Genomic DNA, 23,361 nt, shown 5'->3' on the forward strand with positions numbered 1-23,361 from the left:
CGCTCCGTGGTTCCTGGTTCATGTTTACAATAAATTATTTCAATTCGTTTTTCGCGCAAGCCCAAATTCGGTAGCTGTCGGTCCGCTAATAAAATTTCTCGACTTCCAGGATAAGCGCTCCGTGGTTCCTCGTTCATGTTTACAATAAATTATTTCAATTCGTTTTTCGCGCAACCCCAAATTCGGTAGCTGTCGGTCCGCTAATAAAATTTCTCGACTTCCAGGATAAGCGCTCCGTGGTTCCTCGTTCATGTTTACAATAAATTATTTCAATTCGTTTTCGCGCAAGCCGAAATTCAGTAGCTGTCAGTCCGCTAATAAAATTTCTCGACTTCCACGATAAGCGCTCCGTGGTTCCTGGTTCATGTTTACAATAAATTATTTCAATTCGTTTTTCGCGCAACCCCAAATTCGGTAGCTGTCAGTCCGCTAATAAAATTTCTAGACTTCCAGGATAAGCGCTCCGTGGCTCCTCGTTCATTTTTACAATAAATTATTTCAATTCGTTTTTCGCGCAACCCCAAATTCGGTAGCTGTCGGTCCGCTAATAAAATTTCTCGACTTCCAGGATAAGCGCTCCGTGGCTCCTCGTTCATTTTTACAATAAATTATTTCAATTCGTTTTTCGCGCAAGCCGAAATTCAGTAGCTGTCAGTCCGCTAATAAAATTTCTCGACTTCCACGATAAGCGCTCCGTGGTTCCTGGTTCATGTTTACAATAAATTATTTCAATTCGTTTTTCGCGCAACCCCAAATTCGGTAGCTGTCAGTCCGCTAATAAAATTTCTCGACTTCCACGATAAGCGCTCCGTGGCTCCTCGTTCATTTTTACAATAAATTATCTCAATTCGTTTTTCGCGCAAGCCCAAATTCGGTAGCTGTCAGTCCGCTAATAAAATTTCTCGACTTCCACGATAAGCGCTCCGTGGCTCCTCGTTCATTTTTACAATAAATTATTTCAATTCGTTTTTCGCGCAACCCCAAATTCGGTAGCTGTCAGTCCGCTAATAAAATTTCTCGACTTCCACGATAAGCGCTCCGTGGCTCCTCGTTCATTTTTACAATAAATTATTTCAATTCGTTTTTCGCGCAAGCCGAAATTCAGTAGCTGTCAGTCCGCTAATAAAATTTCTCGACTTCCACGATAAGCGCTCCGTGGTTCCTGGTTCATGTTTACAATAAATTATTTCAATTCGTTTTTCGCGCAACCCCAAATTCGGTAGCTGTCAGTCCGCTAATAAAATTTCTATAACTTCATAATCTTCTCATAATCTTTCTGGTAGATTATATCGATAAAAAAATTATATCAAACCTTACACATTATTTTTGATTTGTTCTCAGGCTGAAAATATTTATTAGTATTCGGGGTATAACTCGAGGTGGTTGAAGGTGGTCGGAGGTGGACGAGGAGAAGGACGAGGAGGACGAGGATTTGTGCTGGGTGAGTAAAACACTTTTATAATATTTGATGGCAATTATAATTATATTTCATCTGAAATATTACAAACTTGTCACGTTTACAATAAATTATTTCAATTCATTTGTCGTGCAAGCACATATTCAGTAGCTATGAATAATCTTATACAGTTTATTATATTATTAATTAATTAATTAAATTCTTATAATATTTAATGGCAATTGTAATTATATTTCATCTGAAATATTACAAACTTGTCACGTTTACAATAAATTATTTCAATTCATTTTTCGTGCAAGCACATATTCAGTAGCTATGAATAATCTTATACAATTTATTGTATTATCAATTGATCAAATAATATTCTTATAATATTTAATGGCAATTGTAATTATATTTCATCTGAAATATTACAAACTTGTCACGTTTACAATAAATTATTTCAATTCATTTTTCCTGCAAGCACATATTCAGTAGCTATGAATAATCTTGTACAATTTATTATATTATTAATTAATTGATTATTTACATTAATCCTTACACAATATTTTTGATGTGTTCCTATACTAAAAATATTCATTACTATTCCAGGTATCACCCGAGGTGGTCGGAGGTGGACGAGGAGGAGGACGAGGTGGACGAGGAGGAGGCGGGGTGGGTCGTGGGAGAGGACCTCTCCTCTCCTCAGAGGAGAGGAGGGGGGGGGGGGGGGGGGGGGGGGCAGGGAAGGGGGAGAGGTGGGTGGGGAGGGGGAAGGGAAGGGAAGGGAAGGGCAGCGGGGAGTAGGGAAGGGAAGGGAAGGGAAGGGATGGGGAGGGGAGGGTGGCGGGAGGGGGGCGGGCGGGTGGGAGGGAGGGAGGGAGGGAGGGAGGGAGGGAGGGAGGGAGGGAGGGAGGGAGGGAGGGCGGGCGGGAGGGAGGGAGGGAGGGAGAGAGCGGAGGACGTATGTCAATGCGAGCCCGTTAGAGTCAATGGAGCAGTACACCCCCCCCCCCCCCTCCTGCGCCCTCCCTCCCTCCCTCCCTCCCACCCTCCCTCCCTCCCTCCCGCCCGCCCGCCCACCCCCCTCCCCGCCCCTTCCCATCCCTTCCCTTCCCCCTCCCCGCCGCCCTCCCCTCCCCTTCCCTTCCCGTCCCTTCCCCCTCCCCGCCCACCTCTCCCCCTTCCCTGCCTCTCCCCCTCCTCTCCTCTGAGGAGAGGAGAGGTCCTCTCCCACGACCCACCCCGCCTCCTCCTCGTCCACCTCGTCCTCCTCCTCGTCCAGCTCGTCCTCCTCCTCGTCCACCTCCGACCACCTTGGGTAATACCTGGAATAGTAATGAATATTTTTAGTATAGGAAGACATCGAAAATATTGTGTAAGGATTGATGTATTTAATCAATTAATTAATAACATATTAAATTGTACAAGATTATTCGTAGCTACTGAATATGTACTTGCACGAAAGATGAATTGAAATAATTTATTGTAAACGTGACAAGTTTGTAATATTTCAGATGAAATATAATTACAATTGCCATTAAATATTATAAGAATTTAATTAATTAATTAATAATATAATAAACTGTATAAGATTATTCATAGCTACTGAATATGTGCTTGCACGACAAATGAATTGAAATAATTTATTGTAAACGTGACAAGTTTGTAATATTTCAGATGAAATATAATTATAATTGCCATCAAATATTATAAAAGTGTTTTACTCACCCAGCACAAATCCTCGTCCTCCTCGTCCTCCTCCTCGTCCACCTCCGACCACCTTCAACCACCTCGAGTTATACCCCGAATACTAATAAATATTTTCAGCGTGAGAACAAATCAAAAATAATGTGTAAGGTTTGATATAATTTTTTTATCGATATAATCTACCAGAAAGATTATGAGAAGATTATAAAGTTATAGAAATTTTATTAGCGTACTGACAGCTACCGAATTTGGGGTTGCGCGAAAAACGAATTGAAATAATTTATTGTAAACATGAACCAGGAACCACGGAGCGCTTATCCTGGAAGTCGAGATATTTTATTAGCGGACTGAGAGCTACCGAATTTGGGGTTGCGCGAAAAACGAATTGAAATAATTTATTGTAAAAATGAACCAGGAACCACGGAGCGCTTATCGTGGAAGTCGAGAAATTTTATTAGCGGACTGACAGCTACCGAATTTGGGGTTGCGCGAAAAACGAATTGAAATAATTTATTGTAAACATGAACCAGGAACCACGGAGCGCTTATCGTGGAAGTCGAGAAATTTTATTAGCGGACTGACAGCTACCGAATTTGGGGTTGCGCGAAAAACGAATTGAAATAATTTATTGTAAAAATGAACGAGGAGCCACGGAGCGCTTATCCTGGAAGTCGAGAAATTTTATTAGCGGACTGACAGCTACCGAATTCGGGGTTGCGCGAAAAACGAATTGGAATAATTTATTGTAAAAATGAACGAGGAGCCACGGAGCGCTTATCCTGGAAGTCTAGAAATTTTATTAGCGGACTGACAGCTACCGAATTTGGGGTTGCGCGAAAAACGAATTGAAATAATTTATTGTAAAAATGAACGAGGAGCCACGGAGCGCTTATCCTGGAAGTCGAGAAATTTTATTAGCGGACTGACAGCTACCGAATTTGGGGTTGCGCGAAAAACGAATTGAAATAATTTATTGTAAACATGAACCAGGAACCACGGAGCGCTTATCGTGGAAGTCGAGAAATTTTATTAGCGGACTGACAGCTACCGAATTTGGGGTTGCGCGAAAAACGAATTGAAATAATTTATTGTAAAAATGAACGAGGAGCCACGGAGCGCTTATCCTGGAAGTCGAGAAATTTTATTAGCGGACTGACAGCTACCGAATTTGGGGTTGCGCGAAAAACGAATTGAAATAATTTATTGTAAACATGAACCAGGAACCACGGAGCGCTTATCGTGGAAGTCGAGAAATTTTATTAGCGGACTGACAGCTACCGAATTTGGGGTTGCGCGAAAAACGAATTGAAATAATTTATTGTAAAAATGAACGAGGAGCCACGGAGCGCTTATCCTGGAAGTCGAGAAATTTTATTAGCGGACTGACAGCTACCGAATTCGGGGTTGCGCGAAAAACGAATTGAAATAATTTATTGTAAAAATGAACGAGGAGCCACGGAGCGCTTATCCTGGAAGTCTAGAAATTTTATTAGCGGACTGACAGCTACTGAATTTGGGGTTGCGCGAAAAACGAATTGAAATAATTTATTGTAAACATGAACCAGGAACCACGGAGCGCTTATCGTGGAAGTCGAGAAATTTTATTAGCGGACTGACAGCTACTGAATTTCGGCTTGCGCGAAAAACGAATTGAAATAATTTATTGTAAAAATGAACGAGGAGCCACGGAGCGCTTATCCTGGAAGTCTAGAAATTTTATTAGCGGACTGACAGCTACCGAATTTGGGGTTGCGCGAAAAACGAATTGAAATAATTTATTGTAAAAATGAACGAGGAGCCACGGAGCGCTTATCCTGGAAGTCGAGAAATTTTATTAGCGGACTGACAGCTACCGAATTTGGGGTTGCGCGAAAAACGAATTGAAATAATTTATTGTAAACATGAACCAGGAACCACGGAGCGCTTATCGTGGAAGTCGAGAAATTTTATTAGCGGACTGACAGCTACCGAATTTGGGGTTGCGCGAAAAACGAATTGAAATAATTTATTGTAAAAATGAACGAGGAGCCACGGAGCGCTTATCCTGGAAGTCGAGAAATTTTATTAGCGGACTGACAGCTACCGAATTCGGGGTTGCGCGAAAAACGAATTGAAATAATTTATTGTAAAAATGAACGAGGAGCCACGGAGCGCTTATCCTGGAAGTCTAGAAATTTTATTAGCGGACTGACAGCTACTGAATTTGGGGTTGCGCGAAAAACGAATTGAAATAATTTATTGTAAACATGAACCAGGAACCACGGAGCGCTTATCGTGGAAGTCGAGAAATTTTATTAGCGGACTGACAGCTACTGAATTTCGGCTTGCGCGAAAAACGAATTGAAATAATTTATTGTAGATCCGGGAGGTTGAGAACCCGGTACTCGAAATACGTAGCGGACCCGAAGCGCGGGATCCGAGAGGTTGAGAACCCGGTACTCGAGATTTGCGGAGCGCGACTCTCATCCGTCCGCTCTACTGCGCGGTTGTTTCCCGACTGAGGAATTCGACTAGCTGATTTTGAATTGGTGACGTCACTTTCTGGACATCCGACATCCGAACTCTGGTTTCGAACTTTGATACTATGTATGATGATGTATGATGTACGATGTATGATGATACGATATGATGTATAATGATTTTAGCTCTCACATTTCATACATGAAATACACACCTTATCTCTCCTGCCGATTCCAGACTCAAGCGGCCAGGCCCTTCGATCGTCAGCCGTTGACTGAAGATGTATTCTTCAGTGAACGGGTCGGCTAATAACGCTGCCGTTCTGCGACAGTTGGATGATGAAAAATTTCGCTCGTATCTTTCAAATGTGTGGTCAAATACACTCGAAGTGTTAAGAAGCGTCGTTCTTTCTCTCCCTATCACCTTTCTAGGTCTTTAAATCACTACGCAGCGTTAAATACTGTCTCATGTACGAAGCATCCATTTCATCTCGTTCAGAATTAGCGCATCCGTTATGTATTGCAGTTACTCTGAATTTTTTTCCATCCGAATACTTTTCGAAAAACAATTCCGCTTCTCCACCCAACGCAGATGCTTCACTTGCGACCAGCTAAAACAGCGTTTCGATTCTATGCCTATGAAAATTCAAGATCGAGAGAGCAAATGAAAAGTTGTTGGAATAATTGTGAAGACTAATGTTATGGAATACATCGAGCGCGCGTCGAATAGAATCCCATTTCGAAATGAATAATTCTTCTCTTTTCATATCATAGCTAATCTAGTAATGTAGGTAAATAGGATGGTTGGAGGTGTTCGGAAATGGTAGGACATTTCAAAAGTTAAAGTCAACGATGATCCCGTGCATCAATTTTATCGTTACAGATTTTCTTTTTCCATGAGGCATAGAGTATTGAACAACGATAATGCAGTCCTTAAAATTCATCATTCATCTCTGTCTGGAAAGCTAATTCGCAAGGCGTGGTGTTCTATTCTATTTGCATTATTAGAAAAATACCCGTACTCTACATACACTGTTTCTAATCTTTTGCTACATTTGGTTTAATCCCCATGCTTCCACAGCACGAATAGTCGGAAATGTTTTTGATTATCCATAATAAAATAAAAGAAGTAACAAAGCTTAAATTTATTGTGAAAGCTCTAATGAATACATCAAACTGCGGTCGAATCAATTCATTTATTATTTGCACATGACCTCTGGATATTTGATAAATTATTCCTCAATACATTGAAACATACGTATTTATAATGAAATATCATGCAATGGGCTGTGTAAACTATGAACTATAATTTCTATCGAATAGCTGCTTGTACATCAACAGGGCTTTGAGACTCAGTTTCGTTCGTCCTCCTCCTCGTCCACCTCTGACCACCACCAACAATCGCCAACCACCTCGAACATCCACCGATAACCACCTCGGGTTGTACCTGGAACAGCAATGAATATTTTTAGTATAAGAACACATCGAAAACATTACGTAAGGATTCATATAATCACAGGTTTAGTTTTTTGGCTGTAACTTTCGATGCGTTGATCGCAGCGTATTGGAAATGCCCCCAATCGATTTTTCTCTCAAAATTACGTCGGAATAGTGCATGAAAGAATTTATTCCAGCACTTTTCAAATTTGCGAAAATTTTCGCAAAAAATGCAAAGGGGTTAGCCTTACTTTTTCTTCATTTTTCGAGCCGAAAATTTTTGGTCTCAGAATTGATTGGTATGACTCTTTCCCGACCAATTGGACCCCAAGGAACTCAGAAAACGCAGCGAAAAGAGCGTGGGATCAACAGGAGAGAAACGACGAAGGAAAAAGCACCTGCTGAAAAATGTCGAAAATTCAGGTTTCCGTTTTGTGGCTGTAACGTTCGATGCGTTGATCGCAGCGTATCGTGACTGCGCCCAATCGATTTCTCTTGCAAAATCACGTCGGAATAGCGCCACAATTAATTCATTCCAGCACTTTTCAAAACGCGAAAATTTTCGCCAAACATGCAAAGGGGTTTCCCGTACTGTTTTTCAAATATTTTCAGCCGAAAATACTTGATCTTAGGTTTGCAACGTCAATAACGTGTAGGTTACAATAGAATTCAGCATTTTTCACGATCTGAAAAATTTTCATCTAAAATAAAATAGTCAGCCTTTTACTTTTAGAGGCATCAAAGTTTTTGTTTTAGATTTAATTCGTATAATCATCATATGGCTAGTTGGTATTGTACGAATCCAGGAAACTCACCGAAAATTGCGTGGGACCAAGAGTCGCAAAATCACGAACGAAGGATCAACAGTGAAAACGTTACGAAGGAAACCTCTCGATTTTTTGCAATCAGGGCATTGAGGTCTTATTTTAAGAATACCCTTCACATCTTTTTTCGCGACTAATTTTGTCGAAATCTCAACAAGAAGCATCTATTACTCGTTAAAACAACAATGACACATGTTAGAATCTCAGGTTCCTCAACCACAGTAGATTTAGTTACGAGGCCGACTTGGTCATAATGTATCAACTACATTGTTACGCAAAATATCTTTTTATTCATTCCATTTGTACATATTTGCTAAAATAATTGTCATTTGCACCAACAGTTTGTGGGCTGCGACGTTTTTGATTGTAGAATCGATCACTGAGGTACTGAAATGATCCCTGTCCCTGGTACCGATAGTCCGCCGAATGATCCTGTTGCTGATACTGAGACTGGTATTGTTGTTGTTCAGCGGGATGATTTCTCGTCTGGATGTTGTAGACAGAAGACTGTGTGTCGTATCTACGGCAGGAAAACCAAAATCACGATTATACATATAATACATGGCTCGTTCTGCACCAGCATCGAATCCAAATTCCTAACTTATTCAAACGTTTTTACATACCTTTGCGGCGCTGGATTGTAGACCTCTGGAGCTTCATAATTCGGTTGTTTCGCGTAGTTCGTCCTCTTCGGTATCGGCCTGTAGTACTCTCCATTGGTGTACTTGGGGTCAGTATAATAGACGGAAGGATCCTCCCTGTACTGTCCGTCGTCTTCGGGGTCGTTGGGACCGGCGACAGTGTTACCCTGGATGGTGGAGGGAGGAACGTTGATGTCGGTTCCAGCAGGCTCAAAACCGCGTCTAGAGGCGCCGTATTCGACCTCTCGAACCTTTCCCGTATCATCGACGAACCCGTATTTCCCGTACACTTCCCCCGTGGGATATTTCGATTCTATCTTGAAAGAACCATCGGCTGCTTCGTACCCGTAACTGTAGCTACCGTCCTCGTTGTGCCTGAGGAAAGAAAATCCTTGTTTCAGCATGAAAATTTCCACAGATCACCGATACGATGTCGCAATCGCTTCCAGCATCAAAAATGCGCTGTACAATAACAGGTACGAGACATTACACATGGCGATTACCTGTCAATCTGCTTGAGTATGGGTACGGGAGTCGTGGTTTGGTAAGGCTGCTGGTACTGCGCGTGTATCAGCCTGGTTGAGCTCAGAGTGCAGAGCACAAACGATACCTGTAACAAAGGAATACAGTCAATGGGCAAGGCAAATGCCGTAGCGATCAGTAGAGTGGGCGTTGAGCGTGGACCACAGCCTTCGATCACGTTCACAAAGGTTCACTTTCATCGACACATGATCGGTTCGTTTTATTCGCATAACAGGTGACCGTGCGATTCAATTTCTCGTCTATGCTCAAGGTTCAAAAACGCGAAACTAACGAAATCGCAAATGCGGATGGCCCCCGGTTTTCACCTCTTTGTTTCTCAATCACTCCTCTCGCCGTTTTTCTACTCACTATAATGAGGCGACCCATGGTGTCTGCCGTTCTGGTTCACTTCAAGTCGGTTGTTCCCGGTGCGCGTCGAGTCGCTCGGCTTATATACTCCTTGCTACCATTAGGTCACACCCATCGTCGTGAGTCCACCTCTTCACCTCGTCTTCGCCAGGTATATCCATGCGCACCGTCTTTGAAAATACCAGTGAATCACTTCCTCACGATCTTCGTAATTCGCCAAGCCTGATTCGATTCCTCTGTGGAATTTGAACGTTGTGTGAAAAGGATACAAGTTTCTTTTTTCAAATTTGAAATGCGAAGCAAGTATTATGGCAACCTTGACCTTGAACGTCGTGAAAGGATTCTGGAATTCCGATCTAGTCGCTTTAAGAACTGCGCACTCTACGCTTCGCGCCGTGTTTGCATATGTAGATCATGATCCGACACTTTCGTATTTTCTCGTTCAAAACACGCAAGATTCGTGAACGAAACTCTATCGCCCTCCTTTCCGCTGCGCCATGTGGGGATAATTAGTGTTACGTGATCTGATCTGATCTCGTTGGAAACGCGTTTCTCATATAATACCTGCAGTCCTTTACGTAACACCGAATTCCACCGAATTTCTCCGGTACGTGTGATACATAATCGTGACGAAAAGCCCCCCTGTTGCTTATTAGTAACGCAATCGAATTTTCGGCAAGGCTGTGGTATTCAATGCGTGACGAAATGACCTGCAGGGAAAAATCTGTTCTATAAAAAGAGTAGATAATTAAGTAGTTCTACGACATTTAACTCCCAGTCCACGAATTTTTCTTACGGTTTTGGTATAGACGTTCGAAATTTTCCTTCAGAGAAAAGCTAATCAGTCCCTGAGCTCAACAATTCAGCAAATCGATCAAACAATCACCGAATTGCACGTTGCGCACGTAGAAAATGCCACAGCTCGATCCATGGATTTAACAGAGATTGTACAGTCAACGAAACGGCCTTGGAGCTTGTCCATCGAAAGCGAAATCGCTCCCGATTCGGTCACTGCCATCGTCACGACATTGGTCTCCTCCCATTTTTTTGCTCTACCGTGATCCGTATATTTTTCGTAGATAAATAATGATCCACGATGTCAGCCAGAGCAGTTAAACTGGAGGATGAATTTCGGATACTGTAGACTAACTGGGGCAGCCGGTATACGCCAAGAATAGAATTCAACATCAAATCACCGAGACTAGTATAATTTTATTCGTTTTATGATGTGGGTATAGTTTTTACACACCTGCGTTAGTCGCAGAAATGGCCTTCATCTGCTCGTTTATTGAACGCCTTTATTCTCGTCTCATCCATATTGCCTGGACATTTTTCACCGGTATAAATATATGCATCAGGGTTTTGGGTTCGTAAAGCAGGTCGAGGTACAGTGAGATCAGACCGTATGTACCTGTGCTCCAGTTTATACGGGGTATGCATATTTTATACATACAAAAGTCGGTCGGTTGCATGTCAGGCAATTTCTCAAATTGAACCCGCTCGATTTTCGGGGTTCAAAGAATGCGTTCTGCCTCACGATTTTTTCCGGTGCGTATTATACCAACCTTTCACAAGTGACGTGAGCTCAAGCGGATTCTTTGTATGCAGAGAAAAGCAAAGAGCCATTTGTGTCGCAAGAGTGTCGCCGTTTCACGCCCGAGTGGAGTAAGTACCCGCGGAAAGCAGAAGCACGTGAGCTTGTGGTAAAAAGCCGCACATTTTCACCCGGATGGCCTGATAATTGTTTAGGAAATTATTTTTCGACGAGAAGCAAGGTGTACAATGTCAAGGAGAGTTTCACACCACTCTGTTTGATTGCTATGTTTCACCTTATACGAGAAAGGGGGTGAGATACAGAACGTATAAGAAGCGGGCGAACGGAAACAATTCACGGGATATTTCGTATAAAGACCATTCAGTATAAAGTTATCGATGGAAACCGCGAGGATATCTCATGTGAAAGATTTCTTGGGGCCGTCTTTCTTATTTGTGTGGTTCATCGGAGTACCGGAAGCCCAAGTTTGGCGGGGTTGGAGGGTTGCTCATCCTGTGATATTCGTACTGTTCCTTTTCGTTTTGAATTGTTACACCATCGCAACCGAATACATCCGATTGTCTCGTCTAGGGTCAAATGACGGTGGATGTTTCTTCATAGCCGATATTGCTCTGTTTTTTTCCAACCTCACGTTGATGGTCGTTTGGGTAACGCGAGGAGCGCGTAGTGTACACAAAACGGTGGTAAGCCTCGTTGCCGTTGACGAGGACATGAAAGCTTTCAAATTTTCCGGGAAAAGCGAATGCCTTGGCGGACAACACCCTTGGCTATCGGGACTGGAAGTTTTCCTCTCCATGGCAATGATCGCTTGTACCACCATTCTCACCTTTTCAACTCGGCACACTACTCCGCCAGGTGTGCTGATTGCTTGGATTATCTATGCGATGAAGATCATCGTGTCTCGCATTCAGCTTGTGATCGCCGACATCATTTTGTCAGATTTTATTCGCCAGATCCGAATCAGATTCCAGAGAATCAACAACGCCTTGTACGAAATGGGAAATATCTTTGATGCGAGTGTGCTGATGCGTTCACGATTTTCTCTAATAGGGGGACAGGATCGTGAACTTATGGGGCTTATGAACCGACCACGACTAATGGTGCGCAATTCATTACTCTTCCGATTATCTCAAGTAGTCTGTATAAATTAACGTGATCATATCGTGAATTGCAGAAATCACAAGTGGATAAAATTTTGGCGGATGTAAATTTCTTGTGGCAAATGCACAAATCTTTTTGCGATATTGCGACTGATCTTAACTGCGCGTTTTGGCCTCACTTGGTCTGTACGCTTTTAGTCACGGTGCCGTTGTGTATGCAAAATGCGTTTGTTCTAGCTGTGACAAAATTTACCCAATACGAAAATGATCTGAACCGCTACATAATTATTGCCTTCCACTTCTCAGCGTTCGTGCAAATTATCGTTAAATCTTGGTTGATCGTGTCAAGCTGTGACGATCTATCAGCTGAGGTAGGAAACCGGTCTACCTGGGAAGTTATTACTGACAAAAAGTTATTGAATTGTGATGTAGACATGTTTTCTTATTATTGTACATATCGCAGGCTAACAAGTTTGGCATTATGCTGCATCGGATCGATATTTCTGACGCAGGTTTCAATCGACAGGTCAGTAAGACTAATTGTTTTGCTGAATGCAAGCTGGATAATATTCTAATTTTTGATCTGTAAGTACATGTATCAATTCGTCGCATATTTTCAGCTGCGAGAGCTTTCAGTCAAACAGTGCCAAAATAAATTCACCATGTCAGCGGGCGGATTATTTTCTATCAATATTCCGTTCATAACATATGTAAGTAAAAAGCGTTTTTAACTGATCAGATAAAAAGAGTTTGATACCGTAACTTTTACTTCTAGATATTCTGCCCTGTAACGGCGTATACAGTTTTTGTCTACCAGTTGAACAATTAACATAAAATACATGTAGAATTGAGTGATATTATATTATACATATGCTTACTTCGATAGTATTGTCAGTTATTCTGCGAATAGTTCAGCAGATCAGTAGATTAGACACCCAACCGTACCGATAAATTTAATTTAAAATTGAATCACGCCTTCACACTAGCAATATGAAAACCGCGCTGTATGTTGGATTGCCTAAATGTTGGCGCCACCAGGTATCGCATAAGTTAGACAACTACATGTATACCTGTGAATAAGTTTTTGGAAACTCCCAATTGAATATAGATAGCGGTTGTAATAAATAAATTGAATTGAAATTAAATGCATTATTTCTCAAATACCCGCCATTTACCTATACTCCCAAAATTGATAAATTTTATACAAGCATGTTATACGAGACAAAACCTGCAATCACAATGCGTACGTCCAGGTATAGAGGCATTCAATTTACATTCATTCATAATGTAGATGAAATTTAGTAACAGTTACCCGATTGCATGCGTGCAGCAATTATTTACACAGACGTACACTGATTAAACAGTGTACAAGAAAATTTTAGTTCAGCTTGTTAGTCAAAAAGTTTTCAAAACAAGTTCAGTATAGTCCTGGCTAATCGGTGGTCGTAGATTAGAGCTGAAAGAAAACATATCTTACATGAACTTTTTTCAAAATGAACATAGATATGGCATTTGAGTATTAACGTTATTCCTGCCAAGATAAAAAGCCCAGCAGCTTGTATAATATTTTATGCCAATTAAGAGGTGCATAGTCAACAAAAAACGATGTAGATATAAGTATACAGAACACAAGGTTTCTAGCGAAGAAACTTCCATTTAATATAATTGTGACTTTATTGATTCTGTATTATAAATGTATTCGGACAAACGTGAAAACGAATTATATTTACACAACACAACGAGGAACATTAGCAAAACACATTAGGGCAATAGATTGATTGGAGCTGAGACGCTTACCTCTGAATATTACGGCAGACGATTGGAGTTACACTGGGTTGATACTAGTGGAGGCGTGAAGTAGTGTAACGATGAGCATATTCCAGCCTCAAACGACTAGAAGCTCGTTATGGCCGTTCTTTGGAATCGCTTGGATATTCGGCGGGAGGAGTATCAAAGCTGGTCGAGTATGGAGGGTTTTATATTCGACAACAATCACCGTGATCGCCATATTCGTTTGCATCTCTGGACTGGCGAACGAGATTTTACCACGGAGCCAAATAACGGAAATACTCGGTTACTTCATTCAATTTACAGAGTGGCACAACGTACTCGTGATTCTCGTGTCAATATGGTTGTGGGATTCGAAAGGAGCTCGAGCGGTAGAGAAATCGATAAAAGAATTGACCAAACTGGATGAGGAGCTGACAAATTTTAACCTTCAAGTGAACCACGAGACATTTCTGTGGAAACAATTGGTTACAATTTGTGGATTTTTGGCTTTCTTTATTTTTGGTGTAATCTTACAGCAATACTCGCTCGGCAAAAGTGACGATACTAATATCTCGGGAAATAGTTATTGGAAATCCCTAGCGATCGTCCTAGCTTTCTTCATGCCATATTTCTTTGCATTAATAGCTGACCTCTTATTCGTCGTTATGTTAGACGCATTCCAAATCAGATTCAAACTTGTTAATCAGAATTTCAGACAGATCGCAGAATCGAAAGGAATCACGAAAATTGCGGTACTTCCCGTTTCTTCGCAGCACTCTCGCAGACTAAATGCTGCGGCTGGAATATCCCGAAAAATACCCGCCGGAGGTGTAAGTATTCAATGACCACGTTTCTCGTTCACGTCATAAAAGCCTGACCGGGTCATCTGATTTTTTTCCAGCATCCATCGTCGTCGTATCTTATGATGGAAAGGGTTGACCGAGCTTCAAGAATACATCGACGTTTATTAAAAGCGGTCGAAGAAGTCAGAGATGCATTTTCTCTACAGCTGTGTACAGACTTTCCACTATTAATTTTTCTTCTCGTAGTCGTGACGTTTTCCCTGATCTCATTTACCTATGCCACGGAAAAAGAAGTTTGGCAGGCTTGCGAATGCGCTGTAGTGATTCTTTTTCTCGGTGGGAAATTGCTGCTCGTTGTTATTTCCTGTTCGAAGACCAGCGACGAAGTGCGTATCTGACATTTGTATTAACTGCTGGAGGTGTTGATTTTCGTATACTGAGTCAATTTTATTACGACCCTTCCAATCATTACAGGCCAACGAATTTGGCATCTCACTGTACCAAGTGCCGATTCAGGATTCTGCTGCACACAATCAGGTATCGAAAATAAACTAGTAGATTAGCCCTGTTAACAATTCTCAGTCTAACGATATTGTGTATTTGGTAGCTGAGAGAATACTCAATACGTATTATGAAACAGAAGCTAGTATTCACTGCGGGTGGAGTTTTTACCGTTGATCGAAAATTGGCAATATCAGTGAGTATGGGTCAGTTTTCTTTTTTGTACCTCCACAGAAACAAAAACTACGTGCCTCGTCAATATTTTCACAGGTTTTCTCCAACCTCATTAAGTACCTGATAATCTTCTATCAACTGCGAAGAATTTACTAGTGCGGAACTCCTACGCCTGAACAATTATACTTTGTAGTCAGTCGTGTATGTCAAGTTGCCTATGCGCAGGGCGCATTTTACGTGTCCACTACGAACACCGACAAGATTTATCATTTAAATCGGGTTGATACTAAGTACATGTGAATTCATTATAATTTGCACGGTATCGAAAATTCGTTGCCTTACCGTCGAGACCTTGAAACTTGAATGTAAGGCTCTTTACCGCGGTACGTCCGCATAGACACAATCAAAGTTTACAATCTTGGCTGTCCTGAATTTATGCATCGTACATACGATAACTGCACAGAAGAACATTGTAACATGCATAGCTGGTTTGAATTAACCGCAGCGAGACGGCAGCGACATCAGATTATAAATAAAGATACAACGGGTCCAGACGAAACAAGTGTTTTAAAATAAGAAGAGTGGAACCACACGAGCAATAAAAAATTGTTTTGATCATCCGTATGCCCGTTAGGCATCCAGAGGAGATCAGACTTGGCGCCTGGGTTATGCGTTATGGCTTATGCAATCCAACCGCCCGTCCACCTCGAATGCAATCAAGTTTTAGTCAAGAATCCACCCAAGTGTCAAGTGTTGTGTTTCAAGTAGTACTCACCTTGAACGGAATGCCTGTAATGTCGTTTTTTCTTGCGATCTAATTAAACAGTACATAAATTGCCTCGTGGTTCACCACTGCTCTTATATGTATACTCCATGTTCCTAGTATTCAATTTTTTCCACAAAATTACCCCGGTGAAAGAATACAAACCCGGCTCATACATCAAGCTGACAAAATTCTTATTACCCGAAGAAGAGAGTACGCGATGCGAGGATGAAGTGAAGAAAAAGTATAATGAGTGAAAAGATCGCCCTAATCCGCTCACTCAGGCTCAGCCTAGAGCGTTTGATCCAAGAGTGTTTGGAATTGGTCAAGTGATGCAATGGTTCTCACAGACCGGCGCCCGAGTCGCATTGTCCAGAGTAATTTAAATATTTAACGCCCAGTTGGTTTTGCTTAATTATGTGATGTGTCCGAGCTGACCATTCCAGCACCTTTGTCCGCAGTCCATGATCACACAGCATTTATAAAATACCACCGGTAGACCGTAGTCGCGAAAAAATTATTTTCCGACTCGGCATCAGTTCATTATGAACTGGAATATGGAGAACGTGTGTAAATTCTAATAGAAATGTGCAGCAGTTATCTGTTGAGTGAAATTAAAACGACACTATGGAAACAAAAGTATGAGACCGCAATACTCAGGGAACATTAGGATACCAATGGTGGCGGACTACATTATCACTTACCGAACCATTAGCATGGAAATTGTCCATTAGGGCGACCAGGCACAGTGGTTATTTGACCAGGCGCAACTGATCGGCAAAATAAATCATCCTGCACATCAAGCTTTGTATTATCGTCGAAAACCATGAGGCTTATCGCGGAGTCTGAAAAGATCAGAAGGTCTTTGAATCCAATTTTCGTCTCTTCTTGGATATTCGGGGTGCCACGTATCAGTTACAAGTACACTCATCGCTTGATGTACTCGGTTTTAATCGCGGCAATTTTTGCGGCAACTTTCATCATGTCGTTAGACGTTCGATGGAACGCCGCCATGTCCTACAATCATACGTACGCCACGTTCTACGGCGTTTCACAAATCGTCACATTCGTGGGCGGCATTGGTACGATCATATTTTGGGTTGCCAGTGGCGCAAAAGCTTTGGATGATTCGATCGCGGAGCTGGGAACGGTGGATGTCGAATTGAGGGATATCGGCATCGAAGTCAAACACCGAGACGTATACCGCAGGCAGATCAGATTGCTCGGTTCGTTCTCAACGATATGGCTGGTCATCATCGGTCTGCACGAATACATATTTACTGCTATCGGGATCAACGATAAAAGCTTGATATTAAAAACTTGTTGCCTTTCGTACAGCTCCCACGTTCCTCACTTAATCACATTATTCAGTGAACTGGTATTCTCCACAATAATGTTTACCTTCTATGAAAGATTCCAATTGATCAATCGTGCTTTGACCGAAATCGCGAAAGATCGGGAGCAATCAAACGATGGAATAATTGCTGTTCCCAGTATTCAACCTCTGGGAAATCGACGTGATCTTTCGTTCAGCAATAAGGTACGACGAAACGGATGACAATCCAGAGTTGGACATACTAATATCTAAAGATTGATCGTCAATTACATTTTCAGGTGAATCGGAATTTGCAGGAATCGTTAGAGAGAATCGATCGGCTTTACAAGGTTCATCGGCAGCTTTACCTAATAACGGAAAAGCTCAGTGTGAATTTTTCATGGCAGCTCTACTTTACGGTTTCGACAACCTTTTGCCTCCTCGTTTACAGACTCCTCGCATTGTACACACTGGTTTTCGTCCCGTTATCGGTGCTCGGAAGTAGGATCGGTCTATCGCTCCTCTGGGTCTTCTATCTCATGCTCAAATTCTGGGTGATCACGTTGAGCTGCTGCAACACCATCACCGAGGTGATTCGAAGTCCAACGTTTGACGCGTTGTTTGGTGTTTTACAACGAGAGTAAAATTGAAAACAAAAAAATTGATCACGTTCCAGGCAAATACATTGGGAATCATTCTCTACAGAATTACGATCGATAGTGAGTCGTTTCACAGGATGGTGAGCTCGATGCAGATTTTGAAATTTCTTTAACTGACGCGAGAGTAAATTAAGCCGATCATTTACAGCTGCACAGATACTCGGCCCACCTCCTTCAGAACGAGCTTCGTATCACGGTTGGTGGTTTCTTCACGATTGACAAATCTCTGGTCGGAACGGTGAGTATAGAAAAGTCATTATTTACCCGTTTCGGTGAAAGATTAAAACAGAATTGGAATAAAATTTCCACCTACCTCTAACAGCCTTGTGCCTCTGTGGTTTCCCACAGCTCTTCTCCTGCGTGACAACCTACATGATATTTGCCGTCAACGTCTGGAAGGACACAGAAGCTAATTCCGCTGAATCGACGACCGTCTCATCTTGACGGAGGAGTTTAAATCGTTCCTTGAACGCGACATTCACCTTGCTATTTCGATTGCGGTAAATTTCGATCCCGAGTTGCAGCGGGTATGTGCAGTTCTTAGAGTGCATATGACAGTGTTAAGTCCTCGCTACGTCCCACGGAATGTAAAGATCTCCGGGTTGGTCAGAGCGCGTTGTATTTGAGCGCTTCGAATTTACAAGCATACGGCTTGTCTTTTCGCAACAATAATGACTTCGCGGTGTGTTCGGCACTCGATCAGCTCGATTCGCAGGACCCGAAGGACCGCGTGGTCGCCTGGCTCTTTGGTAGATACCTAATCAAAGTCCTGTGTAGGAGAGCCCGCATAATCGCTCTCTGACACGATGACACATATAAACCCAACTCCTCCTCCAGTCTTGGCGTTGGCTCCAGCCGAGGCTGGCGCCTCGGATAACGGGGCTCGTTTATTAATCGTCTCCGGATTATTTACTCGGACAAAGAGCCCCGGAATTTCTGACACGGGATGCCGTGCCTGCCCGCTCATATTCTCGCAACGTATAGTTGGATTTTATTCCTACGAGTGCCGCTGAAACCTTCCGTCACATGCTCATTAATGCTCAGGAATTCAGAGTCTCGATCGAAGAATTTCACGGAGGATGGAGGGGAGATAATTGATTGCTTCATCAACGGCCGAACCAAGGAATATTGGAACGTCAACGAATCTGCTACAATTACGGGATGAGAATCGATGTTGTACCGATTATTCCACCCTGCATGTCCCGTGTGTATGTATGCTCGTATTATACAGTGTACCTTGTAATCACGTAGCAATTACAGTGCGACGTTCTATATCTCTGCACTTACAATTAGATGCGGGCGAATAATTGATATGCACGTGTATATACCTGTGTAATTGACTGCCTCGCAAGTGGATGTATAAATAACCACCAAGCTCCTTTGTCAGCTCTCTTCATTTGTACCTGTATTATCATTATCTGTCACTATACCGAGTAAATAAATTCAACTACCACGCGATCGAACGTTTTCCCCGCAAATCAGTCCATGCATGCATAATGTTGTATACGATATATTCAACAGCGATACGGATCGCACGTATGTGCACTCAGAGAAATTTTTAGTAAAACCTCGCTTTTCGTAATTCCATAAATATTCAAACAGTTTTTTTAACGATACCTGTGTTGCTCAATTTTTCTAGTTACTATAACGATTGAAATTTTTCTCATATCGCAGGTCGAATTCGAATTAATCCATCTTAGTTTCAAATTCTTGTCAAAACAAATATCGGAATCTGCAACGCGAGGAAAGAGCTCAACGAACAGCGATGCGATACTTGGCGGGAGTTTTTGGTTCCTTTTCTTTATTCCATTCGTTCGACTGACGATGAGCGGTCGAAGAGCTTTAGCACCGGCGCCAATTCAAGGGCGTCTGACATTGTCACGAATCTGAAATATCTCCTTCTGATTATTATAAGTATAAGAATGAGCTCTGGAAAATCACGGAATACGCGCTTCGGGTCGTTTTATCAAGTTTATATTAAAACCCTACAACGTCGAGGTCCGAATATATAATCCCTGCTTCTATGTACGGGCTCCGATTCAAGTCTACTTATTGTACCCACGTACACTTCGAATAAATCCTTGCAAACTGCGCGTACCTCACAGATAAATGCGACAGGATTATCCTCTGCTTTCGTATTACGTACCTGTTCAAATGTCACGCGATTTGATGAACGGTCAGATTTAAGTCAATTAAATTTTTCTTTTAGTTTTATTTTATCCCGTTCACTATACATTATTCGAAATTGAATATGAGAGCTTATGATCATTTTCAGGGAATAGCAAACTCGGATACGATCATTCAACTCTCAAGGAACGATTTATCCGAAATTAGAAAGGGGCACAAGTGGAAACCGAAAATGGGTAGGAGCTTTTTTTTTGCGGTGTAGATTTGAAAAAAAACTGAAAGTAGTCAAATTCGTCCTCTTGAAATCCTGCTCCCTGCTGTAATTGCGGATTTCAGGATTGACAAATCTTCTTACCTTTTACGTCTCGTCATTAACTTTCCGGTTCTCGTTCGGCGAATTGTACAAAATAATATCCTTGATCAAAATTTCCGATTAATGGATGATTGTATTTAGGAATTACGTTTCTCCTACTCACTTTTTTTTTTTTTATTTCTCTCCTTTTTTCATATCGATCTGATATTACCAAATTTTCATAAGTGATCACCGAACGTCTGCATTTATGCAAGGAACGAATCAATTGTACAATGAAAGAAACGATACGATTTACCGTGAAACTTATGATGTACCCAGGACCTTGTTTTGTACCTGTATTTCTTGTTAGAAACGTGCAATGCAAAGATCGTGCAATGCGCGAATCGACGTCTGTGCGTGGCCTCTGTTTACGCGGACGCGACGGTACAAAGCGTTTGTATATACGTATATAATGTAATTAATCCGACATGGTAAATTGAAATGATTTATCATTGTACCTCCGGGAGGAGTTGTTGACAAGATGCCATGCACAGACGGGAAAAAGAGGTCCTGCAATCCCGGGGATTATAATAAATGCGCGCGACGTTTAACCATCATGTGCAAAAACTTTGCCAGCTGCTCTGCGGCCGTGCAATTTTGCTGATTTATGGCTAGACAGTGTCGCACGCTCGTTATTGCCGGTTATTAAATTGACAGGCAAGCCGAGTGCGAGAATATCTTCCTTTTTTCCTTTTTACTTTATTACCGCTGCGTTGTATCAACGATAATAAAATGTTGCATTTTGGAAAAAATTCACATTCCAACAACGCGCACTTTGATCGATATCGCGCATCCTTTACTTAATTAATGCTGCGGAGCGTGCGTCAATTCTTCATTGTGCCTGCATACTTTTCAGCAGTTTTATGCAACGGTGAAAATTATTCATCGGACTCGCGTAGCTGAGTCTTGTACCGTGTCGTGTTGTGCGAAATTATTTGATACGCCGCGCGCGCGAAGACGGATCGAAGCAGTTACCCTTGCATACCGGAATTCGAGGAGATATTCGCTTTTGAAAAATGAGAAAACACGGCTCTCGTTCTACCAAACGCCACGCTGTCGGGGTATCGTAAATGTGTTAAACTTCGCAGCGCGATTCAAAATCCGCGACAGAACAACTTTCGGATTTTATTTCGGCAGGAAACAAAAATACCACAATTTGTTTATCCGCTATTGTACTTTACAGGCACCTGAAAAACGTGCAACGCGTGTAGCCACGGCGTTATTTTTGGAATACATACACACCATGTCGCATTCACGCACTTTACTCTTCAATTATACGCTTCGTTTCGGATGCCACTCGGATTTATAGCCGGTCACGGTTTACTACGTATCTCGGTGATGGAATTTATGCTAGGAAACTAAAACGCCACCTCGATCCGATCCAACGACTCTCCAAACGCCACGCTATCCCGTCAAAATACTGCAAATTAATAAAGAATGAGAAAATTTTTAAACCGTGGCTCAGACAGGATCGTCTTGCAAAAGATTATGGAATGCTCTTGTTTATACAACCTAAGTTTTACGAACTTTTGTTGTTCATTTTCGCAGATTACGGCTGTTGCGAAATATTATTGACAAGACGTAAGTCATGCAATTTCATGACTGTATCAACCGGATGAGTCCGCAAGTTGCCCGTGACTTTTTCCAGGAAACTCGATTGATCAGCGCAAGGTCGATCTCCTTTGGAAAAAGGATCGCACACTAATATGAACATCTTTTCGAAAGACGAAACGGTTTTTTCGATATACCTAATACAATTTAGCGCCACCTTGACACGAATTTACACCTTCTCGTAGCTTGACTCATTTCAATTCCCGTTAATGAGACTCGTTCGCCGAACGAAACGGGCGTAATTAAATGGTCATTCGGCATATCTAGTCGGCATCTCTGATTCGTTAGGATTTTTATCCCAGGTCATTGCCGGGAGATCGGTGTAGCTAATCGTCGTTTTTCTCAAACGACTTGAGAGTTATTTGGCGATAGTATTCTTACCCTTAGGTCTGTTTGCATTTCCTTTTCTCCTGCAGGCCGCAGGTCAATTGCGACGCGGAGTTTCTGGAAAAGAGTCGAAAGGATCGTTTCTCATGAGTTTTGAAAAGCGTATAGGTAGTTGCATACATACTTGCCGACTCTCGCGGAACAATCAAGTCGGTGGTAATAAAACAAACCGGTGAATGCAGAGATACGCAGCAATTTGTCTGTCGCAGGACGGCAAAATTCTCAAGAGTCGACTTTGCTGGTTGCTACGGTGACTCGACGGAATTTAACTGCGAGCACTCCTCGCGACGCACAGCCTTCGCATACCTGATTGCAACCGGTCAATTACTTGTTGGATTTTTATTTTCCATACGGACCGATTTTTCCCATTATATGTCGTGTATAAACATAATAATATACCGTCGCGGGAAAACGCCCTGCGCGATTTATCTCCGAGATGCGCTTCGCGCCTTGTTCTTTTGCATCTGCTTCTCAAACTCCGTTCGCCTCTCGTTTTTAAATTCATTTTCCCTCGCCTTGCGTATATACAATATACCTATATTACGTCTCGTAAATGAGAGAGGGCAGCTTATTTAATACCAGGCAATTACGATCCTGCCCACTAAAACGATACCGGTCCGCAACCTTAGACACAATTACACGCTCGTCAGATCCGAGCATAATTCAAGGGCGATTAATCAAACCGCGATTTACGAGACGTCGAGACACTGGATACGCGGTATACGAATTGAATTCCCAAGCGGTGGAAGGAAAAAGGCAGGCGTGGAACGAAGCATCCCGAGATTACCCAATTTTTTGAAAGTCGTTAGAGCCAACCCTCCAACCGCGTTGAATTACGGCGCCACGCGAATTGAACCCTCGTGACCCCGAGAAGACGCTGGCGGCG

General features: G+C 42.2%; 4 protein-coding genes across 7 annotated transcripts; 3 read left to right on the forward strand and 1 right to left on the reverse strand.

Moving 5' to 3' along the window:
- Nucleotides 1-8,096: 8,096 nt before the first annotated feature.
- LOC124182042 lies at nucleotides 8,097-9,507 on the reverse strand. The gene is made up of 4 exons (XM_046568829.1): nucleotides 9,359-9,507; nucleotides 8,971-9,077; nucleotides 8,450-8,842; nucleotides 8,097-8,346 (listed from the first exon to the last, which is right to left on the reverse strand). Exons 1-4 carry the CDS (start codon nucleotides 9,374-9,376, stop codon nucleotides 8,118-8,120), a joined length of 747 nt encoding a protein of 248 aa, XP_046424785.1. The 5' UTR covers nucleotides 9,377-9,507; the 3' UTR covers nucleotides 8,097-8,117.
- A 1,071-nt stretch (nucleotides 9,508-10,578) lies between these two features.
- On the forward strand, nucleotides 10,579-13,090 carry LOC124182050. Of its 2 annotated transcripts, XM_046568847.1 has the most exons (6): nucleotides 10,579-11,023; nucleotides 11,484-11,768; nucleotides 12,251-12,384; nucleotides 12,477-12,539; nucleotides 12,634-12,723; nucleotides 12,789-13,090. In XM_046568847.1, the coding sequence occupies exons 2-6, from the start codon at nucleotides 11,549-11,551 to the stop codon at nucleotides 12,840-12,842; spliced, it is 561 nt and encodes a 186-aa protein (XP_046424803.1). In that variant the 5' UTR covers nucleotides 10,579-11,023; nucleotides 11,484-11,548; the 3' UTR covers nucleotides 12,843-13,090. The 2 variants fall into 2 exon arrangements, with proteins under 2 accessions (XP_046424803.1, XP_046424794.1); XM_046568838.1 differs by lacking the exon at nucleotides 10,579-11,023 and having other exon boundaries at nucleotides 11,731-12,013; nucleotides 12,088-12,384.
- Nucleotides 13,091-14,708: 1,618 nt separating this feature from the next.
- On the forward strand, nucleotides 14,709-15,513 carry LOC124180887. Its single transcript, XM_046566805.1, has 4 exons — nucleotides 14,709-14,972; nucleotides 15,061-15,123; nucleotides 15,194-15,283; nucleotides 15,358-15,513. The coding sequence occupies exons 1-4, from the start codon at nucleotides 14,709-14,711 to the stop codon at nucleotides 15,415-15,417; spliced, it is 477 nt and encodes a 158-aa protein (XP_046422761.1). The 3' UTR covers nucleotides 15,418-15,513.
- Nucleotides 15,514-16,895: 1,382 nt separating this feature from the next.
- LOC124188093 (putative gustatory receptor 28b) lies at nucleotides 16,896-19,404 on the forward strand. Of its 3 annotated transcripts, none has more exons than XM_046580464.1 (5): nucleotides 16,896-17,564; nucleotides 17,639-17,929; nucleotides 18,016-18,078; nucleotides 18,133-18,236; nucleotides 18,347-19,404. In XM_046580464.1, exons 1-5 carry the CDS (start codon nucleotides 16,962-16,964, stop codon nucleotides 18,360-18,362), a joined length of 1,077 nt encoding a protein of 358 aa, XP_046436420.1. In that variant the 5' UTR covers nucleotides 16,896-16,961; the 3' UTR covers nucleotides 18,363-19,404. The 3 variants fall into 3 exon arrangements, 2 of the variants coding, with proteins under 2 accessions (XP_046436420.1, XP_046436412.1); XM_046580456.1 differs by having other exon boundaries at nucleotides 18,147-18,236; XR_006872236.1 differs by having other exon boundaries at nucleotides 17,639-18,058; nucleotides 18,147-18,236.
- Nucleotides 19,405-23,361: the final 3,957 nt, after the last annotated feature.

The sequence above is a fragment of the Neodiprion fabricii genome, chromosome 1 (genome assembly GCF_021155785.1).
Source record: "Neodiprion fabricii isolate iyNeoFabr1 chromosome 1, iyNeoFabr1.1, whole genome shotgun sequence".
Lineage (NCBI taxonomy): Eukaryota > Metazoa > Arthropoda > Insecta > Hymenoptera > Diprionidae > Neodiprion > Neodiprion fabricii.